The 16,177-nt window shown below is 37.4% G+C and overlaps 1 protein-coding gene across 1 annotated transcript; it reads right to left on the reverse strand.

Annotated features, from left to right (window-relative positions):
• Nucleotides 1-2,800: 2,800 nt before the first annotated feature.
• On the reverse strand, nt 2,801-15,734 carry NEK2 (NIMA related kinase 2). The gene is made up of 8 exons (XM_074222610.1): nt 15,476-15,734; nt 13,152-13,369; nt 11,589-11,829; nt 10,651-10,733; nt 9,858-9,984; nt 7,716-7,935; nt 6,901-7,026; nt 2,801-3,757 (listed from the first exon to the last, which is right to left on the reverse strand). Exons 1-8 carry the CDS (start codon nt 15,569-15,571, stop codon nt 3,531-3,533), a joined length of 1,338 nt encoding a protein of 445 aa, XP_074078711.1. The 5' UTR covers nt 15,572-15,734; the 3' UTR covers nt 2,801-3,530.
• Nucleotides 15,735-16,177: the final 443 nt, after the last annotated feature.

Raw genomic sequence — 16,177 nt, forward strand, 5'->3', positions numbered from 1 at the left:
GCTTCCCTGAGGTACCACCTCACACCTCTCAGATTGGCCAGTATGACCAGGAAGGATAATGATCATTGTTGGAAGGGATGTGGGAAATCTGGGACACTATTACACTGTTGGTGGAACTGTGAACTCATCCAACCCTTCTGGAGAGCTATTTGGAATTATGCCCAAAGGGAGACAAAAATGTGCATACCCTTTGAGCCAGCTATACCACTACTGGGTCTATACCCTGAAGAGATGAGGAAAAAGGGTAAAAACATCACTTGTACAAAAATATTTATAGCAGCCCTGTTTGTGGTGGCAAAGAATTGGAAATCCAGTAAATGTCCTTCAATTGGGGAATGGCTTAGCAAACTGTGGTATATGTATGTCATGGAACACTATTGTTCTATTAGAAACCAGGAGGGACGGGATTTCAGGGAAACCTGGAGGGATTTGCATGAACTGATGCTCAGTGAGATGAGCAGAACCAGAAAAACACTGTACACCCTAACAGCAACATGGGGTTGATGTTCAACCTTGAAGGACTTGCTCATTCCATCAGTGCAACAATCAGGGACAATTTTGGGCTGTCTGCAAAGGAGAGTGCCATCTGTATCCAGATAAGGAGCTGTGGAGTTTGAACAAAGTTCAAGGACTATTCCCTTTAATTTAGAAAAAAAACCCCAGATGTCTTATGGTTTGATCTTGTTACCTCTTAGATGTCTCTTCTCTTTAAGGATATGATTTCTCTCTCATCACACCCAATTTGGATCAAGGTACAACATGGAAACAAAGTAAAGACTGACAGAGTGCATTCTGTGGGGGGGGGGGGAAGCAAGATTGGGGGAAAAATGTAAAACTCAAATATTATCTTTAATAAAAAATAAATTTAAATTAAAAAAAGAGCATTTTATAAACTTCAAAAGTATTATATGAGACCATGTGATATAATAGTGTTGGGCTTAATGTCAAGAAAAACTGGCTTCATATCTTTCTTAGGTCACTAGCTTATGGGTTAAGTCACTGGTCTTCTGTGAATAGACAGCACCTTTGTTTTTATTTACTAACCCAGAGATGAGTTTTAATTGGCATTGTAAGAGTTTCTATAACTTGGAGGTTCCCCATTATGATGAGGTTTTGTTATAATCAGTTATTTTCCATCTTTTATAAGTAGGAGAACTGGGCCTAAAAAGTATGGAAAATGAATTAGGCTAGGCATAGATAAGTCTTCCTAACAGGTTATCTCCTTTAAAACATCTTTGTAGGTTTTTAAGAATAAACATCCACCTATAATAAACACCCATCTATAGCTCCAACTTGAATCCTCATCTTAGTGGTATACATTCTTATAGCTGATAGAACAGCAGTGCCATCTTTAGGTGGTTACTACTCAAAGCAAGTGTTAAGTCACTGTTTAATGTCCTCATATTCAACTATAACTTAATGTTGGACAACAACAATATCTATAATGTTAACTCTGTGAGGCCAAGGATTATGTCTGTTGTTTTTTAAATAACTATTTTTAAGCAGATTTGTTACCAAAATGCTTTTTGAATATGGTGACAATAGAAGTAGAACTACTTTCCCTCTTTCTTCTAACCTTCCATCTTTATTTCCATGCAAGAGAATGCCCAGTTAGGGATGAAGAAAAAAACAGGTTTATTTGTCCAGTAAATGCAGAATGTAGAAGATTCAGAGTCAAATGAAATCTATCCCTTTCTCATTTCTAAGCATTTTATCCCTCTTTAGATGTGGGAATGACAGAGGCTACTTAGGTTGTAGGACAAAATAAACTTTTTTCAAAGGAAGACAGGCTTCTCACCCACCTGCTCTGCAAGTTGTGGCTCCCTCAACACTGATAATCATAATGGACCTATTAAGGTTTTTCAGTTTGGTTTCTTACCATTTAACTTATATAGTCACAGGGCATACCATAATGATTTGCTATCAATGTTTTGAGAGTGGACAGAATTATCAATTGTCTTCCACAGATCCTAGGACCAATAGCATGAAAGGAAGCCTGTATGCTTAGTTGTGTAATAGTTCAGTCATATTTCTTTAAATTAAAAATGATTATAGACCACATTCCTATTTCCAAGAAAGCATCATTTCAATCAGTTGCACTTAGAGGTAGGCATACTGAGGACCTCTAACAAAGAACAAGAAAAATCAAAATCTTTTTAAAACCCCACTCTCTGGTCTTCCTGAATGATAATCCTGCTTCTCTGGGATGATTCCTTCAAGGATAGGTTCTATTAACAAATTTTAGCTTAGAATGAATCAACGATGTACTAAGTAAGTAAAATGGCCAATACCATCTAGCCTCTTATTTATCAATTAAATGTGCTATCCCCTAGAGCAGTGGAGTCAAAATCAAGCAGAAATGGGGGGGGGGGGGAGAGGGAGGGATACTAAACCGTATGTAAGAATTGCCTGCAATATATTTAGAAAACCACATATTAATATAGTTACTGAATTTTCATTTATTTTGTTAACTATCCCCCAATTACATTTTGTTTTTAGGTTTTTGCAAGGCAAATGGGGTTAGGTAGCTTGCCCAAGGCCACACAGTTAGGTAATTATTAAGTGTCTGAGACCAAATTTGAACTCAGGTACTCCTGACTCCAGGGCCAGTGCTCTATCCACTGTGCCACCTAGCTGCCCCATCCCCCATTACATTTTAATCTGGCTCAGGTCATATATTTCAGTGGTGTGGGTTTCAATTGGCCATGAGTTGCATATTTGACCCCTCTACCCTAGACTACACACCTTCTGAATCTGACTTTCTTATTCGAAGTATTAATAAATGAGGTTTTCAATAATATAAGAAAATTCCAGAACACTTTATTTGGTGATGAAAAGGAGGATGGGTAGAAAATGACTCTTCTCTTTGCTGCTACTCAGTATACAAACTCAACAGAGGAATGGCAGAACACTATAGTTTCAAAGATACAGAATTTATATAATACAACCTGTGTAGGCCCTCTGTACAAAGAACTCCCACTTTTTAAAATCAAAGAGAGGTTTTGAATGAAGTACAATGTAGTCAGTGACCCACTGATAAAGCAGAATCAAGTTAAGTTTTTCTCACTTGCTACATTTCACAGGCCTCATCAGTTTAATTCTTCAGAAAATTGAAATCACAGTACAACAGCCCTCCCCACAAATAAATTTCAGGCATGTTAAGCATAATCTAGATGAGAGCTACTTTTTGGTAAACTCATAAACCTTCTCATTTTCTCTTAACATTATTAATTTCCTTTTTAAGGTTTAAAAATATACTTATCAAAGTAAAAAATTGTTATTTTTGTTGTGTACACAGGATTAAAAATTCAATAAAAGCAAGTGTCATTTCTCTATCGTTCTTATTTATGTGTTGTGTTTTTTTTTTTTAAAACCTGAATAATACCAAAAACATTTCCCAAGTGTTTTGATTTGAGAAAAAAAGGACATGGCTCACAGAACCAGGTATATCAAAGACACAGCAGTTGAATATCAATCTCTAACTTGGCCACAGTATAAATACTGTCCAGTCTTTGGCAGCGCAGCGTTGGTCAGCGCATGCCCAGAATCTGTCTGCTCTTCAGCTGGTAATTTTTTTCCAGTTCTGACAGGGCTTGCGCACGCAGCTGAGCAGCATAGAGTCTCTTCTTCAAGTCTCTGTCCTTGGACTTGCTGGTGACATAATTCTCAGAATTCTCACCACTCAGGGCATTCTCTTTACTTTCCCCACTGAAGTGAACTTTCTTCTTGGTAAGAGATGAGGGAAAATCAAATAGTTCTTAAGAAAAGAAGAAAACAGTTTTTAAGTTACCTAGGAAATTCATACTGATTTGACTTTTTTCAACTTTATTCTCTCAAGTGATAGAGGGATGCCAGTTAGATGTTTCGGGGCGGGGGGGAGCTTTCAATTCAGAAAACAACAGAATAAATACTAGAAAGCCAAGAAACATAAACTAAAGAAAAACAGTTGTCTTTCCATTATTTGGCAGATTTTTGGCACTGAATTACTTAATCAAAAGAAGTCTAACTACTGAAATAAAGGGGGGAAAATATGGTTCATTGATTCAATCTTAAAAAAAAATCACCCATCATTTTATTTATATTTTATTCTTAAAGACTGTTTGAATATTGCATCTCTTCTCACTTTATACTTAATAAAGGCTTATTACTTTTTTAATGAACTTGACTGTTTTCCCCATTACAAAAATGTTTTGTTCTTAAGTGACAACAAACTTAATTTTTAGAGGAGAATGCCTTGGACATGGAAAGTAGTAATTTATTTAATAGAATTAATATGCATGAAGATTCACAAGATCCAGAGTTTGAGACAGTATTTTATTTTTTGGTTTTTGCAAGGTGATGGGGTTACATGATTTGCCCAAGGTCACACAGCTAGGTAATTATTAAGTGTCTGAGTCTATATTTGAACTCAGGTCCTTCTGACTCCAGACCCGGCCAGTGCTCTATCCACTGTGCTACCTAGCTGCTGCCCCTGGCATTAAAAATTTTAAATGAAAAATGAAAAAAAAATATTTTAAAGAGATAGGAATAAAGATGAATAGAAAGACTTTTCTTCATCTTTTGTTCAAAAGGAGGTCTGTTTCTTCACATTAGATTTCTTTAATACCAGTAAAAACTGTTTTAACTTTGCATCCCTAACACCTTGTTAATCATAACCAGTAGGGGCTTAATTCCTGAATTATATTATTTAATATTCAAAGAGGAAAAGTCCCTAATGGATAGCAATGTGATAAAGAGGGGAAATCTCCAGATCATAAAATACTTTCCATATGACATTCTATAAATGTCATGTTCTATTGGCATAGTCTGAGAAAAACCTTAATATGTTTGAAATGCCTCCTGTGCCTCATGGATGGTGATTCAAAATGACAATTTTATTCCTCTCATATTTCTATTAAATAGATTTCTGTATGGTCTATGAGATGTCCAAAACTATTCAAACGTGTAGGCACTCTAGAACACACAAGGTCAGATGAGTTGGAACATGCTCCAGCCAGTTTTCTGCCACAAAGCCCTCTGAGCTCCTGTGTGGTGGCCACCTTGTTTAGAGTTAAATTCAAGTTTGTTCTAACTAGTATACTGAAGTAATTTCATATAATTAATTCAACTATTTCTTTCTGGAATGAATTTTCTAGCAATAATAAAGAACTGAGACTTTATTCCTTTGATATCAGAAGATAGAAGATTAAAAGATAACTTTTGGAGATAGGATAGGTATAGGGAAATGAAAAATACATCAGAAGAAAAAAAGAACATGCTGTAAACAATCATTCTTTGACTCAGGAAGGGAACCAAACATTTTCCTCAATGTTCTGCAAGACATCAAAATATGCTTTGGTGTAGATTTGTCACATAAAATGCATAGAATAACAATTTGTTAAAGTGAATAAAAATTTTGTTCATTAGGGAATGAGACCCTAATTAAGTCTATCCTAAACCAAATATATTTTTTGGAAAGTTTACTGCTAAAAATCTAAGTTAGGAATTAATGTGAATGTTGGAAAGTACTAAAAGATTCAAAATACTGCAAAAGGGTGGATTGTGGTAGTATGAGGAGAGTGCTGGATTTTGAAGCTAGTTGACTTAGTTTAAATTCTACCTTTAACACTTATTAACTCTGACCTTATTTGAGTGATTTAACCTGAGGCTCAGTTCTCATCTGTAATATGACAATAATACCTGTAGCATTTATCTCACAGGTTTGTTGTGAGTTCAAATGAAACAATGACTGCAATTTTTTTTTGCAAATTCTAAAGCACTGTATGTATAGTGTATGACAAGTTAAATTTTTAGAAGATTCTAGTTTTGCTTCTCATTTTGGGTTTTAAATCCTGGAATCTTAAAAGACACACAGACACCTTCTAACCTAAATTCTGTTTGATTTGTGAATTTCCAAATGGAAACTACTATACCAAATACTATTGTACAGCATGTCTTTGCACACTATATTGGGGCTATAATCAATTTTCTAAAGAATTCAGAAAGTAATTTATTCATAATACATTATCTTGAATAGTTCAGGGAAGAGAAACATAATAAGAACAATTTTCCACTGCATTTTATTGGAAATTGTTTAAAATCACAAAATCAAAGAAAATGAGATGGTGGTTTCACAACCTGCTTCTCCCAGATATACATTAAGATTGGTGGACAGTGGTCAACAATTTATGCTATCATTGAAATATATGAAGGAGAGCTCCCTGTGTCTTCAAGAGATCATAAATCAAATTAGGATTGGAATTCTAAAGAAATGGAGGAACCAGTCAGAAGGTGACACAATTATGCATATTATAATCACAAGTCTCATGAAAGCCAAATAATATGGCAGGAAACAAAAAAATAACCAAAGGGAAAGGAGGCAAATGAAGCTCATGCTATATAATATGTTCTTTAGCAAATATAGTATACTTCAACCTGGAGTAGGTCTGAACAAGGTCTTCTCTACCCAATTAGTTAAAATATACTTTAAAGAAGAAAGTTAGATTTAGATAAAATTTAGGCTCTAATTTCTAGCAATGCTTGTTATGTTACATTAGCATCATTAAGTTCTAATTTATAAAAAGGAAATTACACCAGTAAAGTTTTGAAATTCATTTAAAAGGTAAATCTTAGTGTAACAAGTATACATTTTCCATTTAACAAATGAATGAGGGGAAAGTACAGATCCTTTATTTAATTTATACATAAAATTAAGGTCACTTTATCCCACAAACTCTCAGATGAGAGTCTAACCAAATTCTGCCATTACAGGTTCCTATTTCTAATACAATGTAGTTCAAATAAAATTTTAAAAATTTATTCTGAAGATAGGATTCTGTGCAGCACACAAACAATTATTAAAAGTATTTTCACAACAGCACGTGTTCATTGGGCATGATGGTTTCAGTTTAAATCTCATACCTGGGCTATTTGCCAATGCCAAGATCTTCTGTTCCTTTAACATGTTGTAATTCTTCAATAAATTTTCAGCTCTGATGAGTTTGTCTTCTGCCAGTCTCTCCCGGACACAAAGTTCACGTTCCTTCTCTTTAAGGGGGGGAAAAAAAAAAGGAAAAAAGTACACACCGTATGACAGTTAATCTTTTGTCACTTGCCCTGGAGGAAAAGGAATCAATGTTTATGAAGCACCAGCTCGGCCAGGCTGTATGATAATAAGTACTTTATCAGTATTATCCCATTTAATCCTCACAACAAACCCTGCAAGAGAGATGATTATTATTTCTATTTTCAGATGAGAAAATTGAGGCAAACAGAGTGTAATGACTTGCCCAGGATCGCAAAGCTAATAAGAGTTTTAAGGCATGGTTTGAAACTCACGTCTTCCTGACTCCAAACCTGACACTCTCGTGTCATCACCTGCCAATATTTCATTAAAAAAAAAAAGACAAAGGATGTGCAAAGCATCAAAGCAAACTGTACAGAACTCATCATTTCATGCTTTTTCACAATTTAGTCATTTTTTCACAAAAGAAATCTATATAAATTATGTTAAAATGTCTATAACTTCAATTGAAACTTACAAAATTACATTTTAATGTAAGTTCCTTATCAAGGCTTTTACCATATAGAATTTGGCTACCAAAAAATTAATTTCACTGTTTAATATTGAATTAGTAGGACTATTTGAGATCAATGAAAAATAAATATGCTCTCTCTTTTTTCAATCCAAAAAGACCCATTTTCCCCCACCTTTCAAAATAAATACTATTTCTTACGTTCTAGCCTCTCTTCTCTTGCTTTGATGGCTTTTTCTCTCTCCTGTAATTGTAGCTCCTTTAGTCTCAGTTCAGTTATTGCAGGGCCTGAATTCTGCAGCTTTTCAGGTTCTCCAGATCGTCGCCTTCTCCTCTCAGGATTTTTTCTTTTTTCTTCAGCTACCAAGTCTGCTATGAGAGAGTTTTCCAGAATTTGTTCAACTGATGGTCGACAGTAATCCTTGAGAAAATATAAAATATAAAACACAAATAATCACGATAAAATTTCTCTGAGCAGTTACATTTAAGAAGGCAGATTTTACTTCTAAAGTAAGAAAACCATTGCTTTATGTACAAGTCTTGAACACATATGGAGGAAAAAACCAGTCTAGTGATGAGATAGGTCCTATGATATACTCTAGGTAAGGTATAGGTCCCTTTTCTTAACCATGACCCATTTCCTATAACAGTTTAATAATCTGAGGTAATTATTTTCATTGCCACATAGTCACATGAATTTTGAATATAGTGCCCATTTATAACAAAAGTTGGCTAACCTGGATGCACTCTTTATAGTTAAGGGATGGCACAGGATTTAGATAAACAAAAGTATGCCAAGCACAACTTCTGACACCAACCCTCATTTGCCTAGATGTTTCTTCAGAATAAAGAATTCATAAGGGACTCGGCCCAATTCTACCAGATGCTAATATCTACTAAAAATTAAACCACAATCAGAATCACAGATATCTAGATGGCACAGTGAGTTAGAGTACTGGGCTTGAAATTAGGAAGACCCAAGTTCAAATTCAGCCTCAAATACTTACTAGTTGTGTGACCTGGGTAGATCATTTAACTGATCTCAGTTTCTTTATCTGTAAAGTGGGAATAATAATATAATAGTATATACCTCACAATTAAATATGGAAACCATGTGGCAAATCACAAAGCACTGTATAATCAGCATTTATAATATAATAATATAATCCCTTTGATAGTCTTCTATTCTGATTCAGAGAGGCAACATAGTATCATGGAAAAAAAACATTAAATTTGAAGTCAGAAGACTCAGGTTCAAACATAATTCTTCTAGTTATTGTGTTCATCCTTCATTTTGAAAAAAGATCAGTGACATCCCAGGGTAATGTCTTGATTTGCACACAAACTGGATTTTTGTGAGGTAGAACTGCAGTCTTCAGTCACTCTCTTCTCTCTTCCAGAATCAGAGTCCAGTGGCAAGACAAAAGTCAAGACTGGCCATTGCCCAGGGTGCAGTAGATGACCTTAGTGTCTTCAATGTCTGATCAGGTTTCAAAGGTTCCACAGAACCTGCTTCAGCAACCTTCATGGGCACTGGAACAAATTGTTCTCATCTGCCCATTCTACCAGAGCAAATCTTCAATGCTTGAGACAGACATCCCCCAACTTACTGTCAGGTTTGAGACCTATCAGTTACCCTCAATTTTGTTTTGCCTGTCAGGATATGACTATCAATGCATGTTATAGCTTTTTGGAGCCACAGGTGAGAGTTAGGTGACATGTGGACACTAAAAGTAGATGAGCAGCCTCAAAAAGGTTTCAGCCATCCCTCATAGCAGTGGTGCTAGTCCTCCTTGGACACCCCATGCACTCCTACTTTACTAGCTATTGGAGCAAGTCACCCCTCTTCTCAAGCTCACTAAGTTCCTACTCCACAAACATTATCACTTTCCCTATTCTAAGTCATATTGTCCCTATATAATCAAATCCATTTTCTCATATGATGCTTGGATGCTTGTTCTCCCCCCCCCCCTTCTGCTTGGGCTAAATGCAACACTCATGTTGTGCCGGCCCTATCCCAACTCCCTTCTCAACAGAACCCTAGCTCTAACTCCCCCCATTGGCAAAGAACAGGGGAAGTGACTGAGTCTGAAATCACATTTCTTGCTCCCGTCTCTTCCTGCCTGCCATCTGTTGGGTGTAGAGCAGAAAGAAAAAGGAAAGCAACAGCAGGCAAGCCCTGGAGGACAGTTAATTTGTCAAACTTACATATGTTCTCACTTGTCTCAAATAGCAGGCTAGTTTTCTAAGTATATCCATTTCAATGATTACACAGTACTTCTTTTTAAAAAATTAGATAAACACCAAAATAAGCATGTTCAATCATAACACAATCATCCTTACCTTCAAATTTAGCATCTTAGTTATAATGTTATTCAACTCATCTGAGTAACGATATGGTATTCGCCTGAATTTTCCTTCTCTGATCTTTTCAGCTAATTCTTTCTGGCTAAAAGCTGTAAAAGGAGGCCTGAAAGAAAAAAAGTGAAAATGAAAATCCAAAGAATATTTATTTTAAAAAGCTACACAAAAATTGTATATAGCACAATCATTAACCCAATTATTCCATCAATCACTTGAGGAAAGGGAGGAAGAGAGGAAAAATAAGTGATTGTACCAAAATTAATAAGCCAGCTAAATTATAATTTGATTTCAGTTTATAAATTAATTATTTTTCTTTATAATATTTACAAGGGAAAAGATGGAGAAGGGATAATCAAGCATTCCTTTGATAAAGGGAATGCTTTATTTTTTTCCTTAGAAATAAATCCCCTGGAGTTTCTTCTTTGCCTTCCTGCCTCAGATTTCTCCTATATTCCATCATCATCAAAAAAAAAAAAAGCAATACTACTATTAATTTCAAACCTATTTATCTTTCAGTCAGACTTCAAATTGAAATATGAATTACAGGAGTTTAAACAAGTACAGTATCAGTGCTATGTATTGTAGCTTAAAATAAAGTCTAAAATAGTTGTTTATCCCAATTTTAGACCAGATTCTTTCATGCTCTGTATGTAATATAATTTGAATTAGCTACATAAAAGGAATGTGGACTTTTTGCATAGAGACAAGCTATACAACAATATGTAATAGAAAACTGTAGAGTGTGTTGTTGTCAATGGTTCATCATACTTACATTAAGGCACACAATTCATACAGCAAACAGCCTAATGACCAGATATCGGACTTTTCATTATAGGACATACGATTCATTTGTTCCTAAAAATTTTGGGGGGAATAAAAAGTTATTTTGCTATTGATTTCTGAAATAAATGCAACTCCTTCAAGGCATGCTGGCTAACTATAATTCAACATAGAATGTCAAACTACAAATAAGATTTGGCCTCTTTCTCACTAATAAGTAACCTTAACATATTATGATTTTTAGGTCTGTTTTTATCCGAAAACTATAGCCAAGTCAACTCTCTCTCCAAAGTAGACTGTTGGCAAACTGGATCATAAATGTATGTTCTCTATTAATCCACAATATTAACTAGATTAAGTCAACAAACTTTCTCAATACTGATTATAGTCCCCATGGGGGAAATACAACAGATCTAATTACAATGAAATAACTAGGCGGGTTTCAACTTTGGCAAGAGCCACCTTTAATTTTCCTTTATAATGGAGGATTTCAAAACTGGAATTTGATCCCTTGGGAAAATGCCATTGCCAATCTGTGTACAATTGCCCTTTTGTTGTACTTAAAGTAATTGACTGATTTATAGTTTTGTTATCATAAGAAAGCTATTAACCAGTCTAAATGACTAAGTTTTAATAATACAAGTTTGATCACAAATATTCTCTATGAAATATGAATATAGCTATGTATTCTTAAAATACTATAATTCTTTACCAAGCAGAACCAATATAGTTACATTTCAAACTAACTGCTGTGAAAGGCACTCAACAAAACCAAATTGAATTCTAAAATTTTAAAGTTTTTTTAAATTAATTTTATTTTTGAATCTAACTTATCACCCTCTCATTCCTCTCCTAATCCCCAAGAAAAACAAAACACTTTAGTGCATTATCTAAGATATGACCAAGATATTCAAATTCTGAAACGCTTACTGGAGACATATAATAAGGTGTGCCAACAAATGTTTTTGCAAAACTTGTATCATGGTTTAATATCCTAGCCAGTCCAAAGTCTCCAAGTTTGACATTTTGCTTGCTATCTAGGAAAACATTAGCTGGCTTCAGGTCCCGATGCAACACAGTATGGCCACCGTCACTTCGTCTATGACATTCCTTTAGGGCCAAGGTCAGCTGGGTCATTACGCGGAGAACAAAATCTTCATCTGAGTAATGTCTATAGCAGAGAAATAGATAAAAATAAACTACTGCAAATAACATGAGACTTCTGAAATAATGATGAATGATTATTATAATTATACTATAATATTGTATTATAAATAGAACAATGCTGAGTCAACATTCCTACATCTCAAATTATCAGATAAAATGCATAGCTAATATATAGTGACTATAGATCATATTTCTAAAATTTATGAAAAAAACAAATTCAATTAAATAAGCTTCACTGACATTTGGCAATTCCAAAAGATTTCAAAATTTCTAATCCTAAATTTTTACTGCTTCTATTATTCTCACCATACTTTCTCTAAAAAAAAATCCACACCATTTTTTACTCAAAAGGGTAAATGAACATTGATATATTCATATATGTATACACATACACACATATCAAAAGTATAAACAGACCTATCACAACAGAGAGAAGATAAAGACTCAGGGGTCTCCAAACTGATTCATAGTGGTTGAGTCCTTATATGATTTTTAAAAATTTAGATAGATCTCTCAATTCACCCTTGGGTTTTAAAGGGAAGAAAAGCCGAGAGCCAGAAAAAAACAAGTTTCAAGTCCTGCCTCTAATATAGTATATAAGTTGCTTACTCTCAGTGTTCTCAGCAGATTTGTAAAACTAAGGAATTACAGAAAGTACCAAATGGCATTTTGTCAAGGGAGTTTCCTCACACTAGAGTTCTCCATACCAATGAAATCACCTGACTAGTATCTATCCCTTATTTTAAAGGGTCCCTCTCCTTAATGAAGCCTTTCTTGATTTTTCACTTCCTTCCAACCTCTGCCCTCTCAGAATCTTCTCCAGCTCTTTCTATACCTTCCTAATGCCATGTACACTTACATTAATAGCTATAGTAAAAAAAAAATCACATGGAAGGTGATTTGTTATTGTTGTTCAATCCTTCAGTTCTGTCTGATTCTGTGATTCAATGGACTATAGCTGTCCATAGGATTTTCCTGGCAAAGAAACTAAAGAGTTTGCCATTTCCTTCTCCACTGGATTAAGACAAAGAGAAAATGAATGGCTTGATGAGGGTCACAAAGTTAATAAGTGTCTGAGGCTGGAATTGAACTCAGATCTTCCTGAGACATTTATTATATCCTACTTTATAGTTTTTTGCATCTAGTTCAGTTTTATGAGCACTTGATAAATAGTGCCTTTTACATAATAGGCATTGTATGTGTGTGTGTGTGTATGTGTTGACTTGAAATTGCTAATAATAATAATAATTCACCTGTGTGACAAAACAAAAATCTTTAAACAAAAACCAGATCCATTTCAAGCTCAATATAGAAAACCATACATACCTTTCTTTGGTGCATTTTGTTATAACACTAGCCAGATCCCCTCCTTCACAATATTCCATCACAATATAAAGTGTTGTATTAGATCTATCAATAATACGGTCATAGTATCGGACAATATTTGGATGTTTCAGTTCACGGAGCAAATTCACTTCAGAAACAAGCATTTGTTTCTCAGTTTCTGTCATTGAGCCATAGTCAAGTTCTTTCCAAACTAATACCTAAAATAAGAATTTCCAATGTCAACTCAGTATATTAAGTATTATATAATCTTTAAGCATTGAAAATTGCTGATCAATGAACTCATATAGTTTATTTTTGTTGTTTGGACAGACATGAACAGGGACGGACAGATGCACACAGACACACTTTTCATGTTTAATAGAGGCAGGGAAATATTTTGTACTTTAGGTATTGTCTTTAAAGTGTTCCAGTCTACCAGAGGGTTTCAGTCTTCACTGTAACACATGATAAATGAATATCTGCCATAAATAATGGAATATATGTGCATTTATTAAAAAAACATGCAAGAAGTGCCCTTCCTCATACTGGAACCCCTGCAGGTTGCTCTGTAATGCCTAATTTAAGATTATAGGATCAAAATTTAGAGATGAAAGACAGCTTATGTTATTTAATTTTACTTATTAAGCATGTGTATATAAAGACATATAAAGCATTTTGCAAACCTTAATGCACTATATACCTATTAGCTACTACCACTATCATTATTATTATCATTATTATAGGTGCAGAAACTAAAGCACAGCAGATTGATATACTGCTCATAGACACCCAAAGGATGAGGAACTGAAATCAGGTCTACTAAAAATGTAAATTTAGTGAAGTATCCTATTGTACTAACTTAAACTCCAATTTCAAATTCTACATGCAATTAATCTAGCATACTACTATCTCTATTTTTTTGGCTTTTTGCAAAGCAATGAGGTTAAGTGACTTGCCCAAGGTCACACATCTAGGTAATTACTAAGTGTGTGAGGCTGAATTTGAACTCAGGTCCTCCTGGCTCCAGGGCTGGTGTTCTATCCACTGCGCCACCTAGAGGCCCCTAGAATACTACTATCTGAGATGATTCCAGTAATTCACTCATTGTGGCAATACTATATTAACTTGTAGACTCCTCTTTCTCCCAATTTCAAAGGAAGCTGCTCATACAGTTTGGGGGTCAATGTCATACACTTAGTTTTCTTCCCTAGTGGATTACTCTGTTTTGAGACAGCAGCAGCAGCAGCAGCAGAAACTTTTAATCAGAGATAAATGCAGAAGAGCCCTGTTTGTCGACAGTCACTGGAGAGATTCAGACATTAGAGATTGAATAAAGTCAAGAAAGAATACTTAGTAAGGAGACACATTTTAACTTAAGGAGAAATGGTTACAATAACATTATCATTGAGATGAAAAAGGATTCTTAAGTTAAAATGAAGTGATCACGTCCTCCCCACTTCTGATGACGGTGGTTCATTTCAGAGAATAGATGGCACATCTTTTATCTCAATTTTGCTCGCTTCTCTTTCATATTTCTGCGCCATCCTGAAACTTATTTTATAGTTATAGAGAGCAATCGCCATGCCTCCGCCCCCCATCTTTGTATAGGTACTAGCAAGTATGGCAGCAGGCACCATAGAGACTTAGATTAGAAAAGCGCGGGGAAGCCAACTTGAGGGGATTCCCTTTCACAAATGGGGGGGCTCAGGCTCTAAGGGGTGTCAGAGCTGGGATCCAAACGTCGGTATTTCATGTCAATCAGAGGATTTAAGAGTTAGAACTGGGGCGGCTAGGTGGCGCAGTGGATAGAGCGCCAGCCCTGGAGTCAGGAGGACCTGAGTTCAAGTCCAGCCTCAGACACTTGATAATGACCTAGACGTGTGGCCTTGGGCACAAGCCACCTCACCCCATGGCCTTGCAAAAACCTAAAAAAGAAAAGGAGTCTCGGGAAGCATTGCTGCGTCATGGAAGGCGATGGGCCCAAACCCAGCTGGGGCCACTTTGGGGCCCCTGCCACGCCCCCCGGGCGGCCCCGACCCCAAGGAGAGCAGAGGGGGAGGGGAGGGGCGGGGCCGGAGGCTCGGAGGAAGCTCTGAGGCGGGAAAACACACCCGAGCAGACCACGGGAAGGTGCAGAGAGAGACAAAGGGAAGCAGCTCCGGGGCGGAGACACCCCGACAGAAGCGGGCCGGGGTGGGGGGCACGAGCCGGGACCTCCCCCCGGAGGGGCCGGGGCCGCTCCTGCCCTCGGGGATGGCGGGTCCGCGGCGCCGCCCCCCTCGGACCTCTTCCCGCTCCGCGGCGGGCCGGGCCGGGGCTCCCACCTTGCCGTCGCTCTTTCTCCGTATCTTTTGGCATCGGCCGTAGGAGCCGGTCCCGATGGTGAAGAGCACCTCGTAGTCCTCCACTCGGGAAGGCATGGCCGAGGAGCGCCGGACACCCAGCTGGGGCCGCAGAGCAGGCCGCGAGTCCTCCGGCCGCGTTCAACCGTCGCGGGCCTGGCCTCGCTGCTTATTGGCCGGCGGCGCCGCCGCCCCGCCTTCCTGATTGGACAGAGCCCAAACAACAACCTTGGCATCTCGGGAAAAGCGCGGTCGCTAAGCGACGGCGTCGGCGTCGGCCCGCGGCCGAGAGGAAAGGGGCGGGGCCAAGCGAAGGGGCGGAGCGTGGCCGGCGTCCCGGGGCGCTGCCCTATGACCTCTGCGCAGCCCTATGACCTCTGCGCACTGCCTCCTCGCTCGCGCACGCGCCCGCCCGCGGAGGGTGCGGCTGTGGGTGCGGCTGGGCCCCCCCCCCCCGCAGCTGCGCTGAATCAGGACCGCGGCGCCCAGTCCTCTGAGAGTTCAAGTGTCAAAGCCAAGGGCGACAGAAAAATGACAAGTGGACCGGCGGCAGCTTTTTATCTTTTCTTAGGTTTTTTGGCAAGGCAGTGGGCTTAAGTGACTATTTTTATAGATTTAGCTCAGTTCCCCGTTGCCATGCAATGGGGTTAAGTGGCTTGCCCGAGGCCACACAGCTAGGTAATC

Source organism: Macrotis lagotis, chromosome 2 (assembly GCF_037893015.1).
Source record: "Macrotis lagotis isolate mMagLag1 chromosome 2, bilby.v1.9.chrom.fasta, whole genome shotgun sequence".
NCBI classification, from domain to species: domain Eukaryota; kingdom Metazoa; phylum Chordata; class Mammalia; order Peramelemorphia; family Peramelidae; genus Macrotis; species Macrotis lagotis.

What these genes read in the sequence shown, in the direction of transcription:
- NEK2 (XM_074222610.1), bottom strand. Translation starts at nt 15,571, where the DNA reads ATGCCTTCCCGAGTGGAGGACTACGAGGTGCTCTTCACCATCGGGACC. An exon ending in ACAAAATGCACCAAAGAAAG is followed by an intron (nt 11,830 to 13,151) that starts GTATGTATGGTT and finishes TCTCTGCTATAG; the next exon opens with ACATTACTCAGATGAAGATT. An exon ending in CTAAGATGCTAAATTTGAAG is followed by an intron (nt 7,936 to 9,857) that starts GTAAGGATGATT and finishes TATTTTCTCAAG; the next exon opens with GATTACTGTCGACCATCAGT.